The sequence below is a fragment of the Mycetomoellerius zeteki genome, unplaced genomic scaffold (assembly GCF_001594055.1).
Source record: "Mycetomoellerius zeteki isolate Tzet28-1 unplaced genomic scaffold, Tzet1.0 scaffold135, whole genome shotgun sequence".
Taxonomy (NCBI): domain Eukaryota; kingdom Metazoa; phylum Arthropoda; class Insecta; order Hymenoptera; family Formicidae; genus Mycetomoellerius; species Mycetomoellerius zeteki.
Window position 1 is genome coordinate 3,429,312 of NW_017256287.1, and position 12,995 is coordinate 3,442,306.

A 12,995-nucleotide genomic window follows, 5' to 3' on the forward strand; every position below is an offset into this window, starting at 1 on the left:
GAGCATATGTCTATAGGACTTTTTTTCTTAGTTTTTTACTCCTCTACACGCTCCCGAAGTTTTGCCATTTAATTTGGAAACACCCTGTATATCGAGTGAATTATTTTTTTTTTAGATAAAAAAATTACAATAAATAATCTTATGGATGCGTATTCTATTTGTCTTTATTATTTATGTCTGAGCATATAAGATTGCTTTTCAACAAGAAATAATAACAAAAAATTATGAGTATTAAACTCATAATTTTTTAAAGCAATTTATACAAGTTCTCAAATTATCAAAACAATAAATAGAAACAGTTTCTATGAACATCTGTTGCTATGATGATTAAATCAAAATATGTTTCTAACAATATAATATTAACTTTTATATAGAAAATAATTGTTATATAAAATAATACATAACAATTTTTAATGAGAGCTATCAGTCAATGATTTTTAAAGACTATATTTCCATATTTCTGAAGACTCTGTTAAAACTAAATAATTAAGTAAACAGCAGCTTCTATAACAAGTGTAAAAACGTGAGCGATATTCATGAGAAACCTATTTATAGAGTATGTGACTCAGAGTTAGTTATAAGATAATGGTAATTCTATGTGCAATACGGTCAATTACCTATGAAAGAATGTTTATTGATTATACCGCAAAATGGATGTAATATTAGTGGTTTTGTTAAATAATTAAGAGAAAAACTATTAATATAATTAAAAAAGCTATTAAAATATAGATATAATAAAAAAATATAACCAGAATATCAAGACTGAACAAAACGTATGTGCAATATTATTTACCGTTTATTCTTCGTCGGTAATGAAATTTTCAACCTTCGTTCGCAACCTGAGTTTTCAAACTTCAATGCAAATTTTTTTATTGCTCTGAATTGCATAAAAATCTGAAAAAATTTTTTACATTCCTTTGAAAGTTTTAATTACGAGTTGTTATCATCATAGAAGTTGGATTCTATTTTATTTTTTACAAATTTCTGTTTTATTTTTTACAAATTTTTTAATTTATCTATTAGAATTCACAATAAAAAAATTGACTGTCATTGTTGGTGAACAGTTAAACAGGATTTTAAATTTTGCGATATTGTATTAAATATTTTTTGTAAAATATTTGAAATCAATCATTTAAAACAATTAATATCATTAAAATTAAATTATCATTATACTAAGATAAAATGTAAAACATTATGTTAACAATTAATAAAATAGAAATATATTTCTCTGATTTCAGTCGCCTGTGTAGCTATTGCGATGAATGCAATATTAAACAATACGGACATTGAGGTGTTGTGTAAAAACTTATTAGAAAAACCACTAGAAGATTCATACGACATGATCTTTGTAGGTGATTTATTATATGACGAAGAAATAGCGAACACCTTAGTGACTTGGTTGGGAGACGCACATGAACGAGGTACACAAATTTACCTAGGGGATCCAGGAAGACACGGATTAAATGAAAATTTTAGGAAACGATTGAAATTGATACGACAATATTCCTTGCCTGAAAATGTCAAGAAGGAAAATAACGGTTATGACATGGCCACTGTATGGAAATTTAACTAAACTTGAGCAATTCTAGAATTACATACGGGATAAGAAACGTTCTAAAGTCTCCGTCAAAGTTATTTTAATATTGAACTTCCATTTTTCTTAATTAAATAATATTTAGCATAGGTTTAAAATGTACCATCATAAAATAAATTATTTATTTTTAATTAAATGTTTGCCTTGGTCTTCAAATAATCCTTCAAAATCTTATAAATACGACTGAAAATTTCTTATGAACAACCATTTTAGAGAGATAAACATGTATGCTATAAGCTTATTAATTTTTAGATAATATATATTCATACTAGTATTTTACTCTGACGCACATTCGGATATTTCTGCATTGTTACGAAATAAACTTTAAGCTGGTTTACGTCTAAGTCGTAATAAATTGATCGTTTCTTCATTTACATGGATTAGATTGTAAGTAATGTGTTTGTTCGGACGTCAGTATAAATTGACGCAAATGTACCAAAATCATTACGACATAATTGTCATACAGCTGCGTATACAACAATCATAAATTGATATACGCCGCTCATCAGCGATGCTGTGTCATGTGCCCGTGCTTACGTTAAACCGCGGACGTAGACGCTTCATACGGGGGAATTCTTTGTAATATTTCCAACAGTCTTCGAAATCCGCGCACGCGCGTGCTATTTTAAGAGCAGGGAATCTTATTTCATTACATAATCCATTTATCTCGTTTTCATATAAACTCGCAAGTACATGCGTCAAACCGTACGTGATTATTCTTATATTTTTCATATTTTTATCGGAAATATTTTACGAAGCATGTCATCTCATCGAACAAAATCTATTATTTCAGGAAACGATTGTTAGATAGTTTGAATGTTTTCTTAAAAAAACAATAAAAACAAAATATATTCAACATACTTATTTCTAATTCTCCTTCACTTACCTGTTTACTAAATGATTCCAAACTTCCGTGTTGCGATATGAGACCCGTGCGGAGAGACGTAACGTTCGACAGCTTGATTCTGCATTCATACCTTGATCGATCTATGAATACAAAGTCCATGTGTTACATAGAATGTTCCAAGTTCATCGCATTTTTTATCATTTACTCTTTGCTCTCTTAATTTCGAATATATTTAAGCTAAATCAAAATGAGAAAATGATAATGCTTTAATTAATTATACTTCAGATGTATAACTAATATTAAGTAAAATATCCTTTTTTCATTTAGATAAATTTATTTTAACAAAATTTTAATATACTTTTTAAAATACTTAAGCTTAATTATATAAAACTATTTAATGTTCAATATTAAATAAGCATTGTCTAAGGAAAATCTAGTCAACATTGAACAGAAAGTCCAGAACTAAAAGAACTTATGCTACAAATTCGCAAAATATAAAAAGAAAAAACAATGTATTGTTTTGCAATAAACGATTAGATGTATAAGACATCGAAAACTCACTGTTGTATATCTTCGTACCGTCTTTACAAGTACACGGTTGTTCTTGCTCGTTGACAGGACACTGCAGTATGCAATTCTCCGAAGCGCATTCTGCAAAGTGATATATAATTAATCAGTTTTGGAATTCCAAAGATTTTCTCACGCATTTCATTCGTACTTTATTCAATCTTCTCGTTAACACATGAATAATATATAATATAATATACATATAAAACAATTAAAAAACAATATAAATAGGTTCTTGGACCACAAAAAAAGTAATCAACGAATTTTTTTTGCCATATGGCAACAAAATTTGTTGATTACTTTCATCAATCCCAGTCACACAAATCGCATTTATCAACTAGCGCGGCTCTGATAGCTCATTTTTTTAAGTATGTTTGAATATACATATAAAAATAAAACGGATTAAACAACAAATTTAATTGAATCGTAATCAATAAAACATTACCTGTTTCTGATGTATCTAAAAGACGAGTTTCGCAATTGTGTCCGACGTAACCATTCGGACAATCGCAGTGCATTGCTTCTGCTCCAATTTGTCTACAATAAACGCAAGTAATTATTCATTCGATAAGTTATCTCAGGGAAAACTTTTCTTACTCTTACTATATAAAATATATATAATTGGTTTATTATAATTCATATATTTTATAAAAAATTTTCATTTTGCAATTTCGTATCGAATATTCTATAATTCTTTATATTATTTTGCAAATTAAAAGTTTTCGCGTTCAATAAAAAAAATTTCAGTTATTTAACTATGCAATAATGTAAATGAACTAAAAAATAATAGCATAATTTATCGCATATAAAATATTTATACAAATATTTAAATATTAATTCTATTATACATAACAAAGATATTTGTATAAAGCTCATTTTCACATAAATAAATATAATGTTTTTATGTTTATAAATAGATATTTTAAACTTAACTAATTGCATAAAAATAATCCTTTTTAAATGTATTGTTGTACTGTGATAAGTATACCTGCATGTGGCTTCATTTTGACAAACTGGAATATTTTCATCGTTAAAACACAACGGACCTTCGTTGCAGCTCCTTCCATTAAAACTATCGAAACAATCGCACCAGAAAGACCTGCAAAAGAAAAAAAAAAACAGTCAGGAAAAAACATAATACAAGGAAACTTTGTGCTTCTATGACGAATAAATTGTGCAAAAAATTATGATTCATAGAAGACTTGTAATTCTACAGCAATTATTCTTTGCAAATATTTAATTTTTTGTGTATTTATCTTTGAAAGTATAAGTTTCTAGAAGTTTTGCTGTGAATTTGTTTAGGATAGTTTACTAATAGCGAATTAAAAGTTTATATTTCATTAAAAAAGCCTAATGGTTTTTTTCTTATATGTTAATTAAAAGAAAATATTAAATAACTCGTTTAGATTTCTATCATTTCTGTTTAGATTATTAGTGAAATATTCTTTTTACAATAAAAAATGTAGCTAAAATAAAATAAAACGTTTACAAAAAGTTTATTTCCGAATTATTTGAATTCCAGAATTATTATATAATCCAGAATTATTTGAAAATTATTTTAGATGATTAGTTGCAAAAATTGTATTTTCAGCTTTCTCAATGAAAGTTAACATTATATGTATACGTTCGCATTTTAGTCAATTTATTTTGAGCTTTTTTAATTAATCAAATTTCTGAAATAATCTTCTATTGTAAATATATTCTCACGCATTGAATAAAAAGTTTCATTCCAACTACAATAATGCGAACGCACCTTGTAAGTTTAAATAATAATAATATAAATATAATATTAAAATACATATAATATTAATATACAAATAATATACATATTTGTAAAAGAGAATCAATATCGTAAAAATGAATAACTTCAGATGCACAATAGCATAACAAAAATAAATAAAAAAGTAAGATGCAATAATGTATAATTATAATTAAAAACTATATATAAAAAATACTATATATAAATATACAAATGAAAAATATACAAATAAAATAATACTCAAATATATTCAATATATAAATACTCAATATATAAATGATAAACGAATCACTTCGACTGTTTATTTTTAATTTATTAAAAATTAATGTAATCATTTTCATGTACAAGAGATGCAAATACATCATGAAATGCCAGAATAATATATTCTGATGTATTATAAATAATATTAATAACTCACGTGTAATCCGCAGAGACGAGACAGTTGCCTGCGAAGGAGCAGTCGCGTATGGTGCAGGACTCGGGATTTGGATGTTCTTCAGTCATTTCGTAAGTCACATTGAATCCATATACGTCGAGCAGGTCATTCAATACCCTCACGTGATTACCCTCGAGTCGATCGAGCTCGAACTCGACTACCAAGAACGGCCTGAACGTTCTCAGGCGTTGATACTTAAAGACGTTACCCTCGGTCACCTCCTTAACTAGGGCCGCACCAAAGTTCATGGTCTCGGACTCGTAGTACGCATATTCGGTGAAGCGAAGCCCCTTGTAGACATAGAGCTGCGTCAGGTAGACGACGATGGAGCTATTGGTCGACGGGATATCGGACACGTCAATCACCCAACGACACTTGATCGGAATCGGAAACTGTCCAGGGAAATTCGGCGTGTGTATGACGCCTCTAGGGCCTGCCAAGTGACCACCGCAGAACGGGTCAAAGTTCATGATGACACCCGGCAGATTGGAGCAGAAGAGACATAGGAAAAAAACACTTGTCACAGTAGCCTTCATCTTCGTTCTTCAAATCTATAGAGGAAAAATATTAAAATCAGTAAAATTAATTGATATATTAGAAGAGATTACATATTTATATTTTAAGTTCTTAGGAGCTTTTAAAGAAGGCTGCAAGGGAATTTGTTACGAATATTTTGTTTCATGCTTTTATACTTTGCGTAATATCGTGTGCATACAATGTTCTTCAGCTTGATTTCATCAATGTAACATTTAAACATTATTCTTGGTTTAATTTACTTTTCATTTTTTTTCTAATTTTAAGAATTAGAGAAAAATATAAATAGTAAATTAAACTGAGATTAAAGTTAATCTTATATTGGTGGAAGCGAAACTAATTTTTAGAACTGGAAAAAGATGAGTTAGTTGAACCAAAATTAAAATTAAATTACATTGTGATAGAAACGGGTATTAGACTCGATTCTCCACTAATCTTTTTTTAATTTTAAGAATTAAAAAACAGAGTAAATTAAATCGAGATTAAAGTTAATTTTACATTGGTGAAACCAGCCCAGACAGCACAGAATATTTATGATAAATTAATTATATCTTTTATTTGAATATTGTTTTCTTATGATTCGTAGTTCTTTTCAACACTTTTATTGATTTATATTAATTGAACCATATTACACGATGTGTTTATGATAAATATTTATTATTATTCATTTTCTGAAATGTTATATAAATGTTATATAAATATTTTATGCATATTTTTTATAGTAACATTTACTACAAGATTTACAATAAATATTTCATAATATTTATAATGAATATTTATGATCTATGCAATCTAGAAAACCATTTAAATATTTACAAAAATATTTACAAAAATATTTAAAATAAACCTTATAAATATTTATAAATATTTTGTAAATATTTTATAAATATTGTGTGCTGTCTGGGAGGTCTCAAACTTTGTATTTGTAATATTCTTAAAAATTCATATATTGTACAATTCATAATATTCTTACAAAATTAGAGAATTTCTTGGTGAATAAAAAATTAAAAAACAAATAGTTGGCATAGTATTGTGCGCATTTGATAAAATTTATATTATAATATACACACACACACACACATTCTTAAAAATTCGTACGTAATTCATGATTCTTAAAAAATTTCTTGGCAAATGAAAATCATAACAGCAATCAATCCGTTTCGAAATATGTAATGAATTGGCTATGATGACCTAGATGATGTCCACGTAAACACACGTCGGTGACGCGACATCTTCCTCACCTCATCCACGGCTCGAGCGGGGCGTTATCGCGATCCACCTCCAAGTGAACGATCGCACGAGTCGCCTTAATTTTCTTTAATTTCGTTCAATCGGCTGTCATCCGCTGGGTTTCTGTCCACATCGACGATGCCTCGGCATGACAATATCGATATCCCCTCGCGCAAGAACCAGGGATGTTGTGCTTGGTCAAGCTTACCCGCGAACCGAGTACCGCGCAAAAGCGCGAATCTTGGGGGGATGTCCGACGCATCTCGAGTACCTCGATCTCGACTACATCATGGACTACATCGTCGAGAGATTTGCGAGGAACGCGATTCGCGGCTTGGCAATTTCGATGAGAGGAGCGGCGATGGTGACGATGAGATGCGCGAAAGAGTGGTAGATGCACCTCGATATACCTCGGCACGACCTTGCGCTCGAGGTCGTGCGCATTGATACTGATACTTGTCCACCTTCTCTTATCACAGATGCGCGACGTCGCGCGATCTGCCGGGCTGCTGTAGGGCTGTTGGCGCTAGTCTCCTCCACCCCCAATCAACCCCGATCTGTCTGGGGTATTCGCGCGCGTCCACCCTCGCAGGCACCCCACATAGATTAATCCGTGGCCCATATGTGTATTGGTGCGGAAGTATTGGTACCATCGATTGGGGACAAGTTTAGTATGAATAATTCAAATCTTGGCGGTGTCAAGTATAAATTAATCAATGTCAAAAGTTACGATTTACATTGGCCGTGTTCAGTTGAATGTTTATTTTGGAATTGTTTGAAGTTTTCTTCGTATTGACTGAATTGTATATTTTTAAATCTAAAAAGGAATAATCTTATCTCAGCGAAGAAACCTTTCAACGGTTACAAAATAAACATTCGGCTGACGCGGTCGATGTAGATCACGGCTTGACATTGGATCTAATTAATATCGAAAGCATGACCTTCCAAAGTGGATTAGGAATTTTCTTACTTTTACGATCCTATCTTCCCTCGATCCTTTAATTAGGTCTTCCTTTATCGATGACTCCCTGAATTATATTTGCTTCATCTTGATTTATTATGTGCACCATTTCAGAGTTCTTTGATAAAGAACAGGCTATAATCAGGATTCGATGAGAGAAAATTCGACATAAATAAACAATTCAAATCTTAGCGCTACTAATTATGAAGTAACATAGGCTGTATGTTCCAAGTTTATAGCGCTGAAAATCTGTAGTTTACGTTACGTATAGATTCTTAGCATTGACAGTAATTTTAGAATACAGCTGTAGAAAACTTCTGACATAGTTGCAATACTTGCAATCTAATTTATATTAAAAGCATGATCTTCTAAAATGGAGATCAGATGTGTTTTTATTTTTATAATCTATCTTTTTTCGATCCCTTAATTTTTCTTGATTCATTCCGAATCTATAGTTGAATTTTGGAAAGTAGTCTTTAAAGAATATCAAATTTAATCTTGACAGAGACACTTCATAGGAGAGATATTATATAAATAAAAGATCGTATATATAAAATTATGAGACTTTAATCTTTTTAATAATTTTATCCCTAAATATTCCAATTATACATGTACAGTTCTATGTCTTATTTCTATTCATTATGCAAAGTAAGAGATTAAAAGAAAAGTTTTGCAGGATGTAGGAACAATAGATAACTCGACACTGACAAAAAGTCGTATGTCAATTGATTCGTCATTAGCTGTAGACCGCATATATCAGTAGACGGTTAACTAGCGCCGTAAGATCCGAGACGCGAGAGAAGTTATTTTTGAAAACATCACTCGAGATATAGAGCACTCATGTAAATTACGTAAGTCCAAACGAACGCATACGCGAGAGAAACAAAAACAGTGTAAGTTCGTTGTGTAATAAAAATGTATGTATTTCTTTAAATAAGAATAATATATAACGATTATTTGCTTACAATTTCCGATTATAATTCATATACAACTTTATTGAGAAAGGCAATGGTAACTGTCCTATCTTTTCCTTCATGTAAACGGCAAACGCCTTGCTATCTACATAGTGCGCGACAGTTACTTTTTTGCCGGTATTAGAGCCGATTTGATATTTTGGCTTGCAGCACGCGTCGCTGCACGACTTATAAATCGCGATCTCGGGTAAATCTACGTCCATTGCGTCACCCGCATCCGTAGTATCGGTGATGTCAGAATCAGAGTGATTAGTGTTCGAACTGGAGCTACTTTCATCATTGCTGAAATTTGCATCGTCCACTATACCACTGTCCGTTTTTTCGCGCTTCGCAATTTTCTTGCGTTGCATGAAAACGCTCTCTTGCTCACCGTCACTGTCGCTGTCGCTATCGCTCATGTTGGAGTATGTGGCCACGCTGGATTTTTCCGCGTTTCTTTTACTTCGCTCCTCCGCTCTGTTGTTGTTGTCGTTCGTATCTGTGCCTACAGAGGAACTGTGACCCGCACTCGTATCATCCATACTCATACTTGAAACAGTGTTTTTCGCGTTGGATTTCCGTCTCTGCTGACGTACAGGGAAATCCGTATTCACACCGATATCTCGAGTACTCTCGTGGGTATTGTCCGAAATCCGTCGAGTCTCTCTACTATCTTCACCGTTCTGATTCGGTTGTACGACCGCTCGTACCAATTGCAAGCTCGTCGTGATAGCTTCTCCAGGCTGAACATCAGCGAGACGCGCATTTAATAAGAAACGCGCTCGCCCGGCAAGTTCTTCCTCATCATCGGTAAAATCGTCAGAGTCAAAAATAGGTATTACAAAACGTCTGAGGGTATCTTGTTGCTCAGTCTGCCTTTGATGTATTGGTGCTACGGGCTTCACAGTCTCGAGCTCGGGGTGCTCGTTCCAGATATTGTGACGTAGATGATGTCGGATTCTACCACGACACAGCTCTTGTAGAGATAGGGGATTGTACTCCGCTGCAATATAGAATTTTGAATAGTGTAAATTATATAGCGTGATCTCGTAATAGCGAAAATAGTCGAATGAACATAAAATATTTGTTTATGACATATACGTACGCAGATGAAACAAATTGTGTTCCGAGGACGGAGGTACGACTAGAGTCGCGAACGATACGGGAAGCATTGTGTTCTGCAACCATGTATTCTCATCCACTCTTTGCAAACGTAGCAATTCATCCTTGTAAGGCATTACTAATATACCTCCAATGCGTACGAATTGCTTAATAAATGCCTCGTGACTTTCAGGACACGCTGCACCACAATATACTCTGTCGTATTGTCTACCTGGTATAAGGCTAAGACAATTTCCTATTGGATATTATTATTATGTAATGTTTGATATAGATTCATTATAATCTTATTAACATTAAAAAAAATTGTTTTACCTTGTATAAATACAGGTTCACAGAAATCAAACTCATTTAAAGCCAATGACGTTTCCTTGAATTCCTCCAACCTTTTGTACGCGTAACTTAAACAATCTTCGTGCAATTCAATTCCGTGATTTATTCCATGTTGTTCTGAAAAAGGTACAAAAGATATACATATTCGATATAATTTTTTAAAACAGCAATTTTCGTACTTATTAACAATCCTGCCATTGTGCTGAGGTAACCAGTACCCGATCCAAGATTCAGAAAGCTTAAGCCAGGCTCTAAACTTAGTCCTTCCAATACTTCACTATATATACAGGGAGCTGATAAATGTATATTTTCATGTTTCCAAGCTAAATCCTTGTAAGCGCCTTCTCGATATTCAGGCAAAACATAGTTTGCTCTATCTATAGCTCTAAAAACTTGTTCAACCTTCTTTGTTCTGATATATCCCGATCCCATTAAATTATCCACTAATTCATCATTGTCTTGTCCACAACTTACAGCACCTCCCATGTTTATTTAAATATTAAGTATTCTGTAACAAATAAGTATATATTAATTTATTACATTATACAATTAGAAAAAAAAAACTAAGCAAGAGTTTATGTATAAAATACAAAATTACTTGTTTGTAAACAAATCTAAAAATATTTAAACTGGTATAGGCCAATAAAAGCAATATTCTCTAAGCCTGTTTTTTGTTGCTGTACTAGACTACACTAAAACTTTCTATCTCGTTTCAAACTTTAAATATATATCAATTTCAAGTACGACAAATATATATATATATACACTAATTTAACCACAAAGGTCAGATTTAATATACTCATAGTATTAAGTTGCTTAAAAATTTTTCTTAAATATTAACTATTAATTTAAATGAAACTTTTTGAATCTTTCTATAGAATATTTAATATAAGATTTATAATAGGTTACTCGATCTACTTTAATAATCAACAGTGACTTTTGAAGAAAGTACAATGTTTTTTATCTGTATTCTTTTGATAAGGCAAGCATGTTCAGTTCCTTGTTGAACAATAATATTGAGATAATATTGAGATAATATTGAGAACAATAAAGTTGAGACAATAATATTAAACTTATTCCTTTCTTATTTTGTAAATTATTTTTAAATAAAATATTCATAAGTAGATATCATTAAAATCTAAGATGATTATGATTTATCAAAGAAAATTACGATTAAACTAAATGTAAATAAAATAACAAATAAGTAAACGAACACTGGCACATATTGGTTCAAATATTCTTACGTAGATAAATATTTGCTACAGCAAAGCAAATAAATAAAATAATAAGCAAGTGAAGAAATAAGTGAATAAATAAATTGATAATATTTGTTTTTCAAAGTAATCAGCAATAAAAAATTTATATTTATAATTATATTAACATTATGTTATACACAAAAAAATATTGACTCGAAAGCAATTCGTTTTGACTGAAGTAGAATTAATTCACGGTGAGCTATGTAGAAAGATTATTTTAATGTTTTCTATGTTTTATGCAATATTGATTAGTTGCATTAATTATTCAGTGTATTTTCCAAATATTGAAAGACAATATGGAGAGCTAGGCGGCGCAGTTTCAAGACATTGCCTTAAAAATAACTTGCTAGGTACAAAGTACATATAAAGCTTTACCTACGAATATATGAATATATAACGAAAAATTAATGTCTTAATAGTGCTATCAAGTCAATCGAGTTTAATGTTTCATTGATTATTAATTTGATTATTCATAACAACAATTTGTTGATGCAATCAAGGATGTCGTGGCCTTCCACACTTACTTTAAAACAACGGACAGCAATAATCCGCGATCTATGATGAAGAAGGTACGCAATATAAGCTTATGTTTATTTACGATAACACTGCATCTCACCTCTCACTCTATCTCTCTCTACTCCTTCCTCTCTCCTTCTCCCGTCCCTCTCACTTACTCTCACTTGCTCGAGCGTTGAGCGAATCTGCAAACAGTGCAAACACGATTTAACAGATCGGTGAAATCATGGATTTCGCTGGTAGGTTCGAGAATTATTTGCCAGCGTGCACGCTTTACGATTTTCCAACAACAGCGTCGCGCTAACGCGTTACGTCAGTTATACAGGCATAATGCGTAACGTTAAAGCTGCGTGACGACACGCATTAATGAATTGCGACACTGATCGAGGAATTTACAGACTAGACTTACCAAATCAAAACACAACTTAATATCCCTGACGATGACAGCGGATTAGTGGAGATGAGCTGATAAAACGGAGGGATCTGTTCGGCGCCGTTACCTCGATGGCAACGTTACGCGTCGGCATATTACAACGTTGACGACGCGACACGACGTACTGCCACGGTACGAACTCCACGGCGGCACTTATATCCCTCTTTCCTTTTTTTCACAACACGGAAGAGAGTTCATCAAGTCCATCAGCTGATACTGCAAAACATGCCAAGCCAAGCGCAGAGCTCAACGTTCCTGTCTCCTACGCCATTGGGGAAAAATCATAGGGATAGGGTGCGTTCAAGCCGGACATAGCGACTAGCCTGCTCGCCGAGCGATTGAATGTGATTGGTTGGATTAATGGTGCAGCCATAATAGAAGGAATAAGGGTTACCGCACACAAAGTTCCGTAACAGTGACCGTAAGATGTAAACTTAAGCCGATGAGCCAGTGGCTA

At 32.2% G+C, this 12,995-nt stretch overlaps 3 protein-coding genes across 4 annotated transcripts in view; 1 reads left to right on the top strand and 2 right to left on the bottom strand.

The window, feature by feature from the left end:
* The window catches only part of LOC108731683 (electron transfer flavoprotein beta subunit lysine methyltransferase), a 6,077-nt gene extending 4,484 nt beyond the window's left edge, over nt 1–1,593 (top strand). The window contains exon 2 of the mRNA XM_018462122.1: nt 1,239–1,593. Coding sequence (XP_018317624.1) covers nt 1,239–1,573 — 335 coding nt within the window. The 3' untranslated portion in view covers nt 1,574–1,593. The remainder of the gene's footprint in view (nt 1–1,238) is intronic.
* The window catches only part of LOC108731682 (fibropellin-3), a 14,194-nt gene extending 6,796 nt beyond the window's left edge, over nt 1–7,398 (bottom strand). The window contains exons 1-6 of the mRNA XM_018462121.1: nt 6,979–7,398; nt 5,186–5,754; nt 3,997–4,107; nt 3,454–3,545; nt 3,003–3,092; nt 2,481–2,581 (exon numbers count right to left, since the gene is read on the bottom strand). Coding sequence (XP_018317623.1) covers nt 2,481–2,581; nt 3,003–3,092; nt 3,454–3,545; nt 3,997–4,107; nt 5,186–5,739 — 948 coding nt within the window. The 5' untranslated portion in view covers nt 5,740–5,754; nt 6,979–7,398. The remainder of the gene's footprint in view (nt 1–2,480; nt 2,582–3,002; nt 3,093–3,453; nt 3,546–3,996; nt 4,108–5,185; nt 5,755–6,978) is intronic.
* A 1,432-nt stretch (nt 7,399–8,830) lies between these two features.
* LOC108731564 (protein-L-isoaspartate O-methyltransferase domain-containing protein 1) lies at nt 8,831–12,813 on the bottom strand. 2 transcript variants are annotated; one of them, XM_018461935.1, is made up of 6 exons: nt 12,515–12,813; nt 12,206–12,290; nt 10,513–10,841; nt 10,316–10,450; nt 9,987–10,238; nt 8,831–9,884 (listed from the first exon to the last, which is right to left on the bottom strand). In XM_018461935.1, the coding sequence occupies exons 3-6, from the start codon at nt 10,817–10,819 to the stop codon at nt 8,890–8,892; spliced, it is 1,689 nt and encodes a 562-aa protein (XP_018317437.1). In that variant the 5' UTR covers nt 10,820–10,841; nt 12,206–12,290; nt 12,515–12,813; the 3' UTR covers nt 8,831–8,889. The 2 variants fall into 2 exon arrangements, with proteins under 2 accessions (XP_018317437.1, XP_018317438.1); XM_018461936.1 differs by lacking the exons at nt 12,206–12,290; nt 12,515–12,813 and adding an exon at nt 12,114–12,199.
* Nucleotides 12,814–12,995: the final 182 nt, after the last annotated feature.